General features: G+C 40.6%; 1 protein-coding gene across 1 annotated transcript in view; it reads right to left on the reverse strand.

Annotated features, from left to right (window-relative positions):
• Positions 1-4,553: 4,553 nt before the first annotated feature.
• RGPD4 (RANBP2 like and GRIP domain containing 4) overlaps positions 4,554-16,982 on the reverse strand; it is a 33,884-nt gene continuing 21,455 nt past the window's right edge. The window contains exons 21-29 of the mRNA XM_071574990.1: positions 11,915-12,082; positions 10,508-10,600; positions 9,460-9,650; positions 8,722-8,950; positions 8,113-8,211; positions 7,802-7,944; positions 6,919-7,192; positions 6,462-6,796; positions 4,554-5,131 (exon numbers count right to left, since the gene is read on the reverse strand). Of these exons, the coding sequence (XP_071431091.1) occupies positions 4,826-5,131; positions 6,462-6,796; positions 6,919-7,192; positions 7,802-7,944; positions 8,113-8,211; positions 8,722-8,950; positions 9,460-9,650; positions 10,508-10,600; positions 11,915-12,082 (1,838 nt within the window). The 3' untranslated portion in view covers positions 4,554-4,825. The remainder of the gene's footprint in view (positions 5,132-6,461; positions 6,797-6,918; positions 7,193-7,801; positions 7,945-8,112; positions 8,212-8,721; positions 8,951-9,459; positions 9,651-10,507; positions 10,601-11,914; positions 12,083-16,982) is intronic.

Raw genomic sequence — 16,982 nt, forward strand, 5'->3', positions numbered from 1 at the left:
CAAATGTTAACATTTCCAGGCTTGCTTGCAGGTATCACAACCCCCAAGATCAAGAATATCTACTTGTTTAAAATGAGAAAATACAAAATTACTTTAAATAAATTTAATAACTATAAAACTCTAGTTTATATTTTCCCTGAAAAAGACCAAAGCACCATTGCTCAGTATTACCTTTGTATACTAGGGAGCTTCCACTTTCATATTTGGTATGCAGTGCTCCTGAGAGGCAACCCTACGAGAAAGCACAAAACCACAGCAATCTAGAAAGGCTTTTCAGGGAAAAGGTGTGTTACAACTTACTTGTTTAGTAGTTACAACACCTTGTGACAAAATTCTTACTACAAGCTACTGGTTTGAAAAGAAAGTGTTTTTTTTTCAAAATATAAATGTAAATGGCCCTCATATTAATATAAAGAGGCAAATACATTCCTTATAGTCTCATAATGACATATTCATACTGTTATAGAATCATAGAATCGATTGGGTTGGAAAAGACCTCTGAGATCATCAAGTCCAACCCTTGGTCCAACTCCAGTCCCTTTACCAGATCATAGCACTCAGTGCCACGTCCAATCTCAGTTTGAAAACCTCCAGGAATGGTGAATCCACCCCCTCTCTGGGCAGCCCATTCCAATGCCTGATTGCTCTCTCTGGAAAGAATTTTTTTCTGATATCCAACTTAAATTTCCCCTGGCAGAGCTTGAGCCTGTGCCCCCTTGTCCTATTGCTGAGTGCCTGGGAGAAGAGATCAACCCCCACCTGACTAGAACTTCCCTTCAAGTAGTTCTAGACAGTGATGAGGTCACCTCTGAGCCTCCTCTTCTCCAGGCTAAACAACCCCAGCTCCCTCAGCCTCTCCCCACAGGACTTTGTGCTCCAGTCCCTTCACCAGCCTTGTTGCTTTTCTCTGGACCCGCTCCAGCACCTCAATATCCTTCCTGAACTGAGGAGCCCAAAACTGAACACAGTACTCGAGGTGAGGCCTCACCAATGCAGAGTACAGGGGAAGGATCACTTCCCTGGTCCTGCTGGCCACGCTATTTTTGATACAGGACAGGATCCCATTGGCCTTCTTGGCCACCTGGGCACACTGTTGACTCATGTTGAGCTTCCTGTCAATTAGTACTCCAAGGTCCCTTTCTGCCTGGCTGCTCTCCAGCCACTCTGTGCCCAGCCTGTAGCGCTGCAGGGGGTTGTTGTGGCCAAAGTGCAGGACCCGGCACTTGGCCTTATTGAACTTCATCCCATTGGAATCAGCCCATCTCTGAAGTCTATCCAGATCCCTCTGCAGAGCCCTCCTGCCTTCCAGCAGCATATGTTAGAATATTGGAGAAACTATAAAGCATTATGAAGATGGTAACATAAAATAAAGGCATGAAAGCAGAATTAGGTAATCATGGAAACAGTGCCATCTACCTTCATATTTGGTTTTTTATGCCAAAGTTTTCTGCTCTACTTTTCTTACTATCTTGTAACTATGTACTAAAAAAGCGAATGACAGAAGTTTTATGCTACAAGCAAAATCAAACCTACATTAGAAAATATCAGACTCACATTAGCTCTCATGACCTCAGTTGTTTCACTGCACCTCTCTGCCATGCTCTAACTCAAGTAATCGACTGCTTATACTTAAATGACCACTTTCTAATGAAATAACACAACACACAAACAAATGTAACACTTTTTTCCTTGCAAGCATTACATTTTAAAGGCTCAGTGTATTTCAAAGATAAGTCTTAAAAATTATTTTTCCTTAAAGTACAGTTCTGTCATTCAAAGCTGAATATTCCCCAAGGAAAACATAGAATCCAGAGCACCATCAAATGCTACTTATGTTGCAAAACCTTCTGCAGGAACAAAGGGCACATACAGCCTGGTTTTAGCTGTGAAAGAACTCAAATTTTCATTTCACATTTCAGACAGTTCCTGATCCTAAAATGGGAAGCCATCTTTCCTTAGAAAAAAAAAGGTTAGGTTTTGCATTCCTTTGATGACTCCCAGGACCAACCTCATATCCCAACACAACTATGTGTCTTGCTCAAAGCCAGCTTTCAATCTCTCCCAATCTTTGGTTGCTCATGGGTATTTTTCCAATATATAACCTCCCTTGCAGCCTGAGTCAAACATTTAAGGTCTGCTATGCCCCAGACACACTGGCAGCATTTGACCCATGGAATATGCATTCATTAAAACTGCAAAAATTTGATTCAGTGGAAGACAAAATTCAGGCAAAACAAAGGCTCCTCGCCAGCAGGTAGTCCTCCTGTGAGTATCAAAGGCTTTTGTAACACCAGCATGGGGGAGAAGTCCTTTTTGCTGGATTTTTAGGTAGATCAGTTTCCCAGGCCACTGTGCAGAGCCACAAATGCTGATGTCGGCACAGGAAACAGAGGAACCACAGTCCAGTTCCCTCACTCATGCCAGTGCAATGACCTTGGCCTCCTCTTGATGTAAAATAACTGCTGTCCTTCGGCAAGGGAATGATACCAACCATAATTTACTGTCTGGTCATTGCAGCATCTCTTACGAGCTATGCGTTTGATTCTCCTCCGATGGACTGGGTGTGGCACAATTCCCTGCTCTCTGACAGCAGAGCTAATCACTGTGCTTCACAAAACAATATCACAAACAGTTCTAACACGTTCTAATCAAGGCTGGAAATTTCTTCAGCCAAAGAAGGTACGAGAGATTTGACTATTATGTGTATTTCATACGTGCTTAGCAGACTACTTCTAAGAAGATTCACATATGATCTCACTCAAGTGACAGGCACCAGAAGATTTTAGGCAAAAAATAAGCGCTAAGCTGTGTTTTGAAGTGCATAAAATTTGGCATTCCAATTTCCAGGGAGATTTCCAGATCAGGCAAGGATGACTCTTCCGCACTTGCACTGTAAGGCAACCAGAGCACGGGGTAGGAATAGAAAGCACACCCAACTTCCCCAACTCTGCTTAAACCCCAATTTGCCTCGCAGTGCAGGGTCCGCACCACCGCGGTGTACCCAAGCAACTCGAGGGAGGGGGCACAGACGCTCCCGCCGCCACCTCCACGCCCATCGGGAACGCATTTCCTCCTCCTCCTCTGTCTCTCCCCAGGCCACCCACCCCCGGCCCCGCCGTCTCACCCCCGCCGGCCCCCGCGGGTATCGCCGCTGCAGGCGCCGGGAGGAGCGGCCAAGGCCGGGGCAGGGGCTGGGCCCGGAGCAGGGTCCGGGTGCGGGTCCCGCCATGGCGGCACCGCCGCGCTCGAACGAACCGCCACCGCCCGCGCACGCGCAGACGCGCCCGCCGCTCGCGGGGCCGAGGGAAAGCGCCGGGATAGCGAGAGCGGGGCGGGAACGGCACGGCACGGCACGGCACACGTCAGGGCATTGCAAGGAACGGCACAGCAGGGAACGGCACGGCATGGCACAGCACGGCAGGGCACAGCCAACAGCACTTCAGGGAACGGCATAGCACGCCACGGCACGGCACGGCACAGCACAGAAGGGCACGGCCTAGCAGGGCACGGCGCGGCGGTTCATAGCGGGGAACGACACAGCACAGCACGGCACGGCGCCAATACAGCGCAGCAAAGCAGAACAGAGCAGAGCGCCCACCCACTTCTGTCGCCCCGCTGGATGAGCATCCCGCACGTCCAGCCTCCTGCCCCTGCTCCGCACCCTTCGGGCCACGCAAAGCGCGGGTTCCTTCAGCCTAATGATTGTGTTGGACCTTTAGGGAAACACAGAATCATTAAGGCTGGAAAAGACCTCCGAGATCCTCGAGTCGAACGTACGACTGAACATCACCATGTCAACTTGACTATTGCACCAAGGGATACATCCAGTCTTTCCTTCAGCACTTCGGGGGGATGACTCCACTTCTCTGGGCAGGCTGATCCCCTGTCTACTCACCCTTCCTGTGAAGAATTTCTTCTCGCTGTCCAGCCTAGATCTCCCCTGGTACAGCTTCAGACTATGTCCTCTTGCCCTGTCCCTGGAAGAGGCAGACCTGCACCTGGCTACAACCTCCTGTCAGGAAGTTGTGGACAAGGACAAGGTCATCTGTGAAACAGCACTACCATCCTTTAAAAATAAATAAAGACAAACCCAAACAAACTTAAAGCTGAATATAGAAGTCATGCATTTCAAATTTACAGATCATAGTAACAAACTGGTTACCTTTGAGAAAAAGCCGCTGGATAATGCCAGCATTGAGGTACAGAGCATGACTTTAAAGGAACCCCACTCTTACCCATGCATACTCCTTCTGGGAGAGGCAGTTTCAAAAGATACTGGTACTTGCAAACTAGAGCTTGCAGTAAGGTGTGAGAAATTTGAAACAGCTAATAAAAACTGAGCAGAGACAGGAGAGTGGGTTATACTACAGCATTTTGGGTAAAATTCAGGTAATATCAAGTAGATGTGACTTTCTGCACATTGGAATCTCCATTAACGTTCAGTGTACTGTTCAGCCATTTGCATCTATAATCTGTACATTCAAAAGAACTTCATGAGAGCAGGAAGCCAAGCTATGCAAGTTTTTCCTTTTAAACCAAAGTGAAGAAAGACATTTATTTTAACAAGACTAGGATTTTATTTTTAAATTTTGACACTTAATACAAATATGTCAGGATAACACAAACACACCTGAAATATGCCAGTGCCTGAACTTTATTTAACATGCAAAAAAATCAATTAGAACACATAAAAAATCTAACTATAACCTGTAATTTTACATTTATACATCAGAAGTGTCCATTTTAAGAAATTGAAATAATTAGTCAATAACATCTAAGTACTGATTTATACTGCTAGAACATTTGTTTACTCAAAGAAATAATTCTATATTTGCCCACAGTCTGTTATGACAATTCTTCCATTTACTAGTCCTTTAGGAGAACCAAAGGATTCAATCTTTTTCACAACATCCATTCCATCTTTCACAAACCCAAATACAACATGCTTGAAGTCCAAGTGTTCTGCTTTTTTAAGTGTTATGAAGAACTGAGAATTATTTGTATCCCTGCCCTTATTTGCCATTGACAACAATCCAGGACCTGTGTGTTTCACTTCAAAATTCTCATCTTCAAATGCTGCTCCATAAATTGACCGTCCACCTGTTCCATCATAGTTAGTTATATCTCCTCCCTTAGAAAAAAAAAAGTAGCACAACATTAACTGAGAAGTCCCAAAACACAAACCAACAATTCTATTTCCTTTTTGTTTTTCTGGAAGGCAGCAAGTTTCTAGCTCCGTGTTATTTGACCATACACATAGAAGTGATAGTGTATCTGTGAAACAAAGCACTAGTTCTCATTGAAAAGCTTCTCGCTGTACCTGGAGAAAGTTTAGGCAAAGCAGACCAAACTTAGAGTCCACTAATTTCATGTGATAAAAGCTCCCCTTTTGTCAGGGTATACATGGTGCAGTTAACCATTTTAAAAGAAACTCTGGTCCTTATAGAATGTGGAATACCCTGAAACAAGCTTAAACTCTAAAGGAGCTAAATGTTGCTTTCCTTACCAGAAATGGCTTTTTTGTAAAAACTTAGTGCCCAAAGTGCATACTTAAGTCATAGGTGATAACTAATCAAGAGATTGTAGTATTTTATTCTGGCTACAAGCCATTCATATATTATTGTCTCCTTCTGAGTTTCTAGAAGGCCATCTACAGACCTCAGCTTCAGTGATGTAGTGACATGCAGAACATTAGCACAGTGTGTATGGAAGTTGGTTCATTTTGCCTTTTACAAGTCACTAATTCTTGATGATAATTTTAGGGAAGGAAAGGTATGATCTATCTCCTAAGTCCTCAGCATTTATGAAGAACTGGCTAGTGCTATTGAACACACACCAAGATTTAAAACCAACACTATCTACTACAAGGGAGTTCAGATGCAATGCAGGCTGACAATCTTGATGCAAAATTTGGGTATTTTAAGGAACAGGTCACAGCAGAATAATCAGATCTAGAAGACTTTTTTAGAGGAAACCTGAACATCTATAAATACTTGGAACATGAGTTTTAAAGTAAACATTACCTGAAATACAAAGTGTACTTTAAACTGTAAGAGAATCCTGGAAAGCAAGTGAGCATACAGGAGCTCCCCTCTGTACAGAGAGAAAGGTGAATGGTAGTTTGGGAATGCCTACTTTCTTTGGTGTTCCTGCTCAGCAACAGGCCCCTTTGTCCACTATAAGAAGAGTTCCTTATCTCCATTTCTTTCTTCCACACTAACATGACAGCACTTGGTAACACTGAAGCATGAGGAGCTGACAGACACGGGTAAGAAGCATCTGGCTTAGGAAAGCATATGCTGCTTGTACTATTTTTCATCTCTGTGTAAGGAAAGGGCAGGTAAGAGTATCCTGCACAGTGGATCCAAGCTACCAGCAACAATGTGCTACTCTGTATAAGCGGTTTTTTGAAGTGCCATCATCTCGTTCTCTCAGTGAAGAATCTTTCTGTTTATGCTTACCTGACACACAAAGTCAGTGACTATTCTGTGAAAGCAGGAGTTCTTGAATCCAAATCCTTTCTCTCCTGTGCAGAGGGCTCTGAAATTTTCAGCAGTTCGAGGGACAATATTTGAAAACAGCTCCATGGTTATGTGTCCTAAGGGTTCATCATCAGCAGAAACTTCAAAATACACAACAGGGTTGGTGTCCTTTGAAAGTCCTGCTGCCAGAGATAAGTGCCCCTTCTGTAGTTCTGACAAGCTTAGCTGGCATTCTTCAAACCTTCTCTTGAAAGAATTAGCCATTTCTTGGCTTTTAAATCGGACTGCAAGTTGTTCTACTTTTACTTCACCATCTGAAAATAAATCCAGGAAGAAGGTTTCTCAGTTTCATCTTAGAATAATCTCAGAGGAAAAACAGCCACAGAGACTACAGACCACCTAGAAAAAAAAAACCCAAATCACCTGAAAAACTCACCAGCATAATCTGTGGCTGTCCAAATTAAAGCATTGTTTGATGTATCAGAGGGCACTAAGTTCATTTCTTTGGTGATGACATGGTTTGCACAGACTTTAAGTACTTGGTCTCTCCTCATTAGGATTCTATAGTATTTCTTCTGTGTATGGAAGAGGATCTTGATCTCTCCAACACCACGCTCCTTCCACTGAGTAGCATCCCTGTCCCACCTATAGAGTTTTGCCCTCTCTTTGAAGAGAATCTCTTCATCTTCTTCTCCAGATTTTACCTCCACCTAGAAAACCAGCACAGAAGAATGAGTACTTGTGATTTCCTAGACAGAGATTAAATTGTTATTACATGAAGTTATGATGATTCTCATCTATTACAATGGAAGATTATTCAGTGTGTTCATTTCTCCAACACCATGTTCATCACACTCAAGTGAGTGTAACATTTAGCCTTTTCAAATTTAAGAGCCCAACAAATTCCACTGTTTAAGATTAATTATAGCACTGCAATTCTCTCTCACCATGCTGCATATGGTTTTGCTGGGTCTTTAGTAGTTTTTGCTTTAGGAGTAGTTTAGCTGGTTGGTTTCTGTGAAGGCTTTTTTGTGTGTGGTGGGGTTTCCTTTAAAAAGAAACTTGATAAACACTCAGTCAAGGTATAAAGAGAAATCAATGTTTAAGATTTTAACTGAGGCACCAGCCACTTCCCTAATGGTTGGCTGTATTAGGATTTAAAACAGTAGGTGTTTCTACACAGCCAGTGTAAGATGTGCAGAACAAGGTCTATGCAACACAGAAAGCAAAGTTAGTTTTGCAAAACATTCTTTTAACACTTGTTGTGTCAGCAGACATGCTTATCTTAATGTTGTTTTATATTTCAGAAGTCATCTTACCTCTGGTAAAGACACAATTGGCTCAAAGTGGATATCATCACTGTGTACCACCTCATCATCACTACCACCTTCATCTTCATCTGCTTTTCGGGCAGTGTCTCCAAACACAGCTGCTCCTGTGTTTGCCCATTTGAAGTTTTTATCTGTAATTTTAAAAGTTACATTTTAAACTTTGTGTAGTTTTTTTCTTTCCTGACAAAAACTTGCAAAAAATTGTTGTTTCTACTATCAGTAGAAATGTGGTACACAAAAGATTTATTGTATGAAGCAGAAGTGAGCTGAGGTCTCCCTCAGAGACTAGTCTAACTCACCTTTTGAGCCAAAAGCAAAGTCTCCAGAGTTTTTGGAAGCCAGATCTGCAAACGACAGGCCTGCAGTATTGCCGAAACCAAATGAGATGACTCTGTTTTCTATCAAATAAGAAGGGAAAGTCAAAACTTCTCTACTTTGTTAAAGAAAATGCATTTATGTTGTCACAAGAATAAACTGGAGAAGCATCTACAGTATTTTTAGCTTCCAATAAATTTAAGTTTGTATGACACGTCATAATGACAGTTTATTGTGGCTTAGAAAATGGGCTCAAGCCTGTGGGAGAAGGTTTCACCATTCTACTTCTGTGCATATCCACAGAGCTCTAATTAAGTACCCAAGAGGTATTTAATAGTGAAACTAATGAAAGTACATTATACATAAATTACACAACAGACATTAGCACTGTTCTGTGGCAGTGAATTTGAACACAACAAAGATGACAAATATAATTATTTTAATCTCCAGACACATTTTTACTAGTTGGTATTTATACTTCTAGTTCAGTATTGGTACTACTTCTTCCCAAGACAGCAACTACCTTAGACAGTCTATGAAAAAGCATACTACAAAAACATTCTACAAAAAAACTCCCATAGTTCTGACCTTACCTTGTGTAGACTCTGAACAGTCTGAATCACTTTTTTTAGTTGACAAATCTACAGGTGTGTCAGCAGCTTGTGATGAAGTCTGTGATACTTGCACTGTTTCTGTGGTGGAATCTGGTTCTTCACTGCTGGTAGCTGACTGGACCAATGCTGTCACCTCATCAGTTGGTGCAGTAGGCATTTCGGCCTTACTGGTACAGACCAAGTCACTTGAGCTTCCAACCTCATTCTCCTGAGATTAATAAAAAAGTAACATAGCAAATAAGCTAGAAGAGCCTAGGACTCAAACCACCTCCCCTGGAGACTCAGCAGAGTCCTCTGAGAAAAACAAACAAACAAACCAGAACACCAAAAAAGTTTTAAGCTTCCTTAAGTTTCTCATTGCAGTTAACATACAAGGAGGACATTAACTGGGCAAAAGACAGGTATCTTTGAAATAGCAAATGTTAAAAAGAATACTGTGACTTCCTGAAATCATTAGTACTTAGGTATACATTAGGAGTAATACTTCTAGCCAATGCAGTTTATGAGAACACCTCTATGTTCTTTCCTGTCCAAAGGAATTTAAGCTCTGAGCTTTCTGTTTCAGTGTTGGTATAAGGCACAGCCACTAAAGAGTCAAATAGTTTTTCCCCACTAAATATTTTAGTTCTCACATGAGGAAAACTGTAGTGTCTCATATGTAATGAAGTAACTGTATAAGTTTAATACAACAAAGTTTAGTAAAGATTTAGTTCTTACTTTTGTTTCTTGAATTTTAGCTTCTGACTTTAAGTCTTCGGGACTGTTATCTTCAGTATCCCTGCTGACACCACAGACAGATGTAGAAGGAACCTGCTGAGCTTCAGTTTTCTCCTCAGGAGTTGATTTCTTTTCCCAAGTAGCAGCACATTCTCTTTCACTGCTGAATTCACTTTTTTCTGCAATGCCCACTGCAAAATAATAATAATAAAAAAATTAGTGGAAAATATTTTGGTATTTAGCTGCCTTCCCAGCTAATTTCTGACACCTATCCTATAAATTAACCTCATGACAGCATGGGCAACTTGACAAACCTCAGGAGTTCTTCAAACAGCATTACTGTTTAAACAGTGGAAGTGCAGACTGACTAACTTGGCGCAACTAGAATTGGAAACATACGCAGCTTTCTATTGTTACCAGGGAACTTCCATAAAATGATGAAGAGCAGCTGCCACGAGTAACAGCTTCCTTCAACATTTCCTCCCATTCCAGATGGCTCATACGTCCTTCCAGCACATAACCTCAAAAAAATCCCCAAACTTCACTTCTAGAAGTATCTACACAGATTTTCAGTTATGCAACACTGAGGCACAGCCAAAGTAGACAAACACAAGCAAGTCTTTTATGCCTGTATTTTTAGTATAAAGACTATTTTTTTAATTAAGCAATATTAACTCAATAAGCTTAAATTGACAAGCTGCAGAAGTAGCAAATACTCAAAGACGTAGAGAACTTTTGTCTTGAACAGTATCATGCCAAGTTGAATTTCTCATATTCAGAAGGAGTTCAAGGTAGGAAGAGATGTTGATGCTCTTGTTAAGAGATCACCTGAACTGTACATTTCTCATTCAGGTACCACTTTACTGCTAACTAACAGTTTAACATACTGAGCTTCAGACTGTTCTTTGAGATGCAGCTTTTCTCATTCCAGCATAAGTGCTTCTAGAACTATCTCAGGAAACAAAATTCATCTCTGTCCATGTGTCCTTCAGATTCAGTTTATGTTTCAGCACATAAAGCATAATACTTAATATTTCCCAAGACATACCTTGTACAGGATCTTGCTGTTTCTTTTTCTCTTCTGAATCACTGGGGTAGAGTCTTCCATTAAGTTTCTTAACAGCTGTTTCATAGTCTTCATCTTAAACATAGGAAACAAGTCTAAGTACTCAGGTACCCTCTAGGTCAGAGAAGTCTTCTAAGCTCTTCCAACTCACAAGCCTAGCAAGTATGCATAATTTTTGCTGATGTTGTAAGAGTTCTACAAATCTACAAGTAAGCTTTCACTTCTAGTTTTGCGTGCATGTGCTTGGCTGTAACACTTTCTCAGTCTGCATTGTTAAAGACATGGTGCAGGTTTTGTTTTCAGAAAACACATTTCTTCCTGAGTGATTTTATGAAGAGTACCACTACAGAGATTTGGGAAAGAAGACTAAAGATCTTTTACATAAAAACTTGCAAGCTGGGATACTTGTGGGAGCAAGCTTGCCTTCTCCCATTTTCTGTTGCATACAGTGCTTCAGAACTTCCATTTAACATATCTGTTGCTGAATAAATCAAGAGTAATTTAGCTGCATTCAGCAGGATTTGACATAAAAGAAGTTCAGTTTTAGTATAAGGAATCTGCTTCAAAAGAAAGGCCATTAGTCGAGTATTCAGAGAACCTGAGCTTGTTCATAAGGCTCTTGCTCAAGTATCTGATTATTTAGTCTTACCTAACCAATCACCTTGTTGACACTCATCAACACCCATAATATACTAAGACAAATTCTCCTCAGTCACTCCTGGGCCTCCACTGTACTACTCTGTCTTCAAGACTTGCATGTACATCTTCTGCTATACAGATATTGACGGGATTAATTTCCATTGGTCCAAACAAAAGTATTTGAGTGTTTAATGGTTCCAACAGCACTTGCAAAGTGTCTCAAATTGGAAGGGACCCATAAGGATCACCAACTGCAGCTCTCTGCTCCTTGCAGGACTGCCTGAAACCTAGTCATATGCCTGAGAGCATTGTCCGGATGCTGCTTGAACTCTGACAGGCTTGGTGCTGCAACTGTCCTGGCCAGCCTGTTCCAGTGCCTCCCCACCCTCTCACTGAAGAACCTTTTCCTAATCTGACAGTTTCATTCCATTTCCTTGTGCTCTATCACCAGAGAGAGATCAGCACTTCCTCCTCCACTGCCACCCCCGAGGAAGTTGTAGATTGTGATCTGGTCACCCTTCAGCCTTGTCTTCTCCAAGATGAACAAACCAAGTGACCTCAGCCACTTCTCCTGAGTCTGGATGAAAGGCTGTTCACCGTCTTGGTCACCCCTCCACTAGTTTGATGTCCTTCTTACACTGAGGCACCCACAACCACATGCAAAGCTTCAGGTTGGGCTGCACCACTGCAGCCTATTACACCCCTTCCTCACAAAAAGGTAATACAAATATAAACTTTGGCACTCCTTACCATCATCCTCGTCACTCACATATCCAGGCTTATTCTTGTAACAGAAGAATGTTGAAGGGAGCTTGAGAAAGTCAGCCAGAGCTCTCTGTTCAGGGGTAGGTGTTAACTCGTAAACTACTATAACCTCATCAGATGAAGGACTGTCTTCTGACCCTGCTGTCTTCTCCGCTTTTACAGAAATTGAACAAAACATTGAACTGATTAATTTCAGAGCAGGAAATAATACTAACCCCACATTATTACAGAACTGAATTAATTTTAAATGCCTACATATTTTCTGTTGATCCACAGGAAACAAAACTGAAGTTCCAGGATGCTAGGATAGAACATCTTGTTAAAACTCAAGAAAGTCTAACATGCATGCCCAACTACACTCTGTTCTACTGCCTTTGAAATTCAAGTATTAGAACAGGAACATAGCTGCATCTTTATATAGTTACAAGGATTATTTAATGAAGTCCCCATGTCAAATAAAATATGGCAATGGAGAAATGGGACAGAGGTGTCATACAGAGGTAAACAGGTCAAGTTCAGGCCCAAAAAAAGAAGTGACGTTGTGTACATGTCCTCTTCCATTGCTTAAAAGTGTTTTAAATTCTAGAAAGTATTAAACAGCAACTGAATAGAACTTATTCCAGGTTACCTATGGGTAATCTAACCTTTTATTAGCTAATCTCAATTTACCATAATAGCTGTTGCCGAAACTTTTATTGGCGCAAAAGTAATTTTTAGTTCCACCTTGCTGAACAACAAAAAAATACTGCTTTCAGCCTATTTAACTAGCTCTTCCAGCAGGGACAAATATCACTATCAATTTTATTATATAGCTTTTTACCCTCTCTCCTTCTACAATAAAGAGCTCATCACACTGGTACTGGGAACAATGCATGACCAAAGGTTAAACTGAATGTAATGCTTAGAGCAAACTGCAGAGAAATGTATGGCTGTAAGGACAAGCAGACAGCTTTGGAAACACACATTTATGATGAGAGAATGGATGCAAACAGGGACAATATACCACTTTAAACATAATCTATGGTTTTGTTGGGCTTCTGTTTGTTTAGGTTTTACTGTTGTTTTGAGAGGGGGGAGTTTGGGGATAAAGGTGTGAGAAACAAAATTTTTTTACTGTTTATAAGAATTACCCCATAAGCAAATCAGCTGTTTCTAAGAACAATCTGATTGCTTTAGTACCTTACACTATTTGTTCATATTCTCCAGATTTGAGTTAAACTAATCAGGGTGGTCTCAAAAGCAAACTGTGCTTTTCATAAAAAAAATATTTGATAAGTTTGTGGCACAATGTGGTCACCAGAAACCTAAATCTTAAGCTAGAAATCAGACTACTACCCAGTTCCTGAAAAACACTGATTTTCCTAAACATACAATTTAACAGTCATCATTGCAGGAGTGAGGAGAGAAGAGACATGTAATGTTCAGATATGTCCCTTAACCCTCTGATGCAACTGACACACTAAAATAAGTCTGCTTTTCAAAAGCAGTCCTCTCACTGGTATCTGCCAGTAGATTAAGAACAATATAAAAAATAGTAAAGTAAAAGCAAAATCCCAAGTACTGATTAAAACTTATGTCTTTCTCTGCTCCCCAGTCTTCGTCCCATCTGACCATCCCTTTGATTACATTTAAGGCATTTTAATACACCACACTATAGCTCAAACCCATTACCAGAACACAGAGTCTTGCAGAGTAATCCTTTTTACTTTTTTTTTTTTAATCTCAGTAGCTTTGCTGAGCCTGTAGAAAGCAGATATACGATAAAATTCTTGAACTGCACATTTCTATGTTCATATCACAACAGCAGGCTATACATATTTTTCATATATTTTCTCAGAATATTATGCAAAAAACTCACCCACCACAGCTGATGTAAGAATTAGAAATACATCTAGTACCATATTATGAAGATATGCAGGTACCCTGCATATTATCATGCATTTTATTCTTTCAGATTAGTTAAATGTCTTAATTAGATTAAGACCGCAGCAAGTTCAGCAGAGGTTTAAGTGTGGAGCACTTAGTCTTACAGGAAAAAAACAGCTTTCCTTAGTGTCAGGGACTTTTCAAAAATGTATCTTTGACAACGAAAAACTTCTTCCAAGTCAGTCAGGTGTAAATGTGTGCTTACTTTAATTTGAGCAGTAGCAAGCTAGAAGATCCTGGCAACAGATTATTCTGTTCCAGTGTTTTACCACTCTCACTGCTCATTCAAAGGCTTATGCAGCCTCTTTCAGTAGCCTTTGTGGAAATAGCTGAATAAGAGAAATACATTAAAAAGTCACTTCAGATTAATCAACAGGTAGAGTTCCCCATGAAATTAACCTAGCAAACACTGAACTAAGATTCTAGTGTTCCAAGCATCCACTCAAAGTGACAAAAGAGTGCAACAAAGACTACTGCTGCAAACAGCTTAAATACATCTTCACAGGCAGCCATGAAAACAAAGAGCCATGCTTATGTATTCTGAAAAGACTGTTGGTTTCAGGGTAATAGCACTTGCTACTCTGGGGGAAAAAATCCACACAAAACATTGTTAGCACATGAAAGGAACAAAATTAAGGACAGAATCATGCATGAAAGTTTTCAATTGTCTACTATATTTCTGGTTTGGTAGACCAGGTAGGCCAAAATCTCTCTAGCTAGTCACAATAGTGCTATTTTTTTCTCATGCATTATCAGTGACTATCTTCAGATTATGAGAGAAAACCAGCAGAGTTTAAACCCTAATGCATGTAACAGCTACAGTAACATGCAATAGACAAGACTCAAACTTGAAAAAGCACTGGTTTGGCTTAAGCCTGGCTGGCAACTAAGCACCACACAGCTGCTCACTCACAGCTCCTACTCTGCTGGAACGCGGAGGAGAATCAAAAGTAAAACTTGTAGGTTAAGAACACTTTAATAATTGAAACAGAAGTAAAATATAATAATACTACATAACAATAAATTAAAAAATAAAACCCAAGGAAAATCAAGGGATGCACAGTGTAAATGCTTACCACTTCCTGACTCAGGCCAGACCTGCCCCCACACCCCTCTTGCAGGTAACTCCCCCAAACTATACATTGGGTATGATGCTTTATGGTGCGGACTATCCATCTGGCCACTTTGAGTCACCTGTCCCAGAAATGCTCCCTTCCAGCTTTTCTGTGCATCTCCTCACAAAAAAAAAAAAAAGGTCCTTGGCTTACGGTCAGTACTACATAACAGCAACCAAAATACCAGTGTGTTATCAGCATTGTTCTCATACTGAATCCGTAACACAGCACTGCACCAGCTACTAAGAAGACATTATCTCAGCTGAAAACAGGACAAGCACTTATAAAAACCTCATGACAGACCTGGGAAAAAAATACTTTTGCCTGGAGGTGCAGTACTCTGAGGTTAAATTTCTTTTGAATGTTGCTTTAGCACAACTCCGAAACCACTCCCCAAAAGACGTGTTCCACAAGAAAGCCTCACATTATATTTGCATTGGGCAGGCTTTAAAACCTAATTTAGAAAGGACTTCTCAAAATCCTTTATTACTAAATCAGAGCCCATAACAAAAGGTGCCAAGAACTTCCACTGAAGACAATTATCAACTGTAAGTAAGTCACTAAATATACAACCATAATCTAATTATCAGAAAAGTAAAGAACAGGGTGAAGTACCAGAGAGACTTACTTTATTTCTTTAAACACATCCCCTCACATCATTTGCCCCCAATATAAAGCCAGGATCAATCTGAGGTAGGAAAAGTTCTTGCATGTATGCATTGGCATATGTGAGGGTTGAGAAGGACTTTGCACAAGAAATGGGCAAGGAGATGAACTAATTTGGAAACTTCTCTTTGCTCAAGAAACCCATTGTTGTTAAAAAAATGTAATTTAGAGAGAATGTGTGAGAACAACCACTTTTTGTCTTTTTCTCTGAGCTGTTTTCTTGCCAAGATAGACAAAGCAGGCAAACCCTTATCTGAGAATGAGTTTTCAAGGGGTAGAGAAGCATTCCTTTCCCACAGAGCAGTGGGGGAGGCATTGGCAGGAGGAGAAGGGAAGAGAAGAAGGGAAAGGGAACAGCTCAGAGGACAGTATGAGCATGCCCCACTGATATGTATGGTCAACAAGCCCTGCTGTGTGTTTGCTTTTTGCCACCCAGCTGTGAGTTCCTGCAGTTGTACAGCGTTCCCGAAATAAACTTTCTGGAATGCTTGAAAGCCCATGGTGTAGCTCCCTGGTTACCTGCATGCATGTTTGGAGCATACAGCACAGAATACTTAATAACTTCCCATTAGGGACATGGAATGATGAAAACAGAATTGAAATGTTAATAAACACAATGCACAGACAAGCACAGAGATGCCTAAAAACACAGAAGAGGTGATTTCTAGATTGTGTAGACCAGGACAGGAGTTCAGTGTTTAAATAAGAACAGCTTCCCCAAAAATACAATTTTGGGAAAATGGTGTTTGGAATGACATTTTGGCACTTTTAAACAATGTAAGATACTAACATTAGGAGACCACCTAATGCAAACTTAAAATTTGCTATTTAAAATTAAAATACTATTGAACTCTGTAAGCTGAGTATGCTTACAGCAAGCATACTTGTAAGAGGCACCACTAGCAACATCTTATAATGACATACAATCAAATTATAAACTGTAACAGTTTTGTTTACAGGTTCTGAATGTCAACAAATCAGTTATTAAACAAAATTTTCTAACCAGCTAAGGTTGACTTCAGATTATACACATAATAAATACATAAGCAGCAGCTGAAGAGTTAGCTCTCTCACTTCTGTGCACTCCTAGTTTTTAAGAGCACAGCAATTAACACTGACAATGAGAAAATTGAACTGAACATTCCCATATAGAGGCTAAATACATTCAAGTGTTTTACTGCAAAACCTGTCTCAAGAACATCACACATTTTTTACTGACACAGAGTACAAGACCTCAGGCACCATGAGACATCTTCTCTGAAAAATAACACAATTTCATTTCTCTAGAAAAGAGCAATTTAAGGCATCCAGTGTATACATTTAGAAAACCTGTGATGGAGAAGTGC

Source organism: Pithys albifrons, chromosome 1, assembly GCF_047495875.1.
Source record: "Pithys albifrons albifrons isolate INPA30051 chromosome 1, PitAlb_v1, whole genome shotgun sequence".
Taxonomy (NCBI): Eukaryota; Metazoa; Chordata; class Aves; order Passeriformes; family Thamnophilidae; genus Pithys; species Pithys albifrons.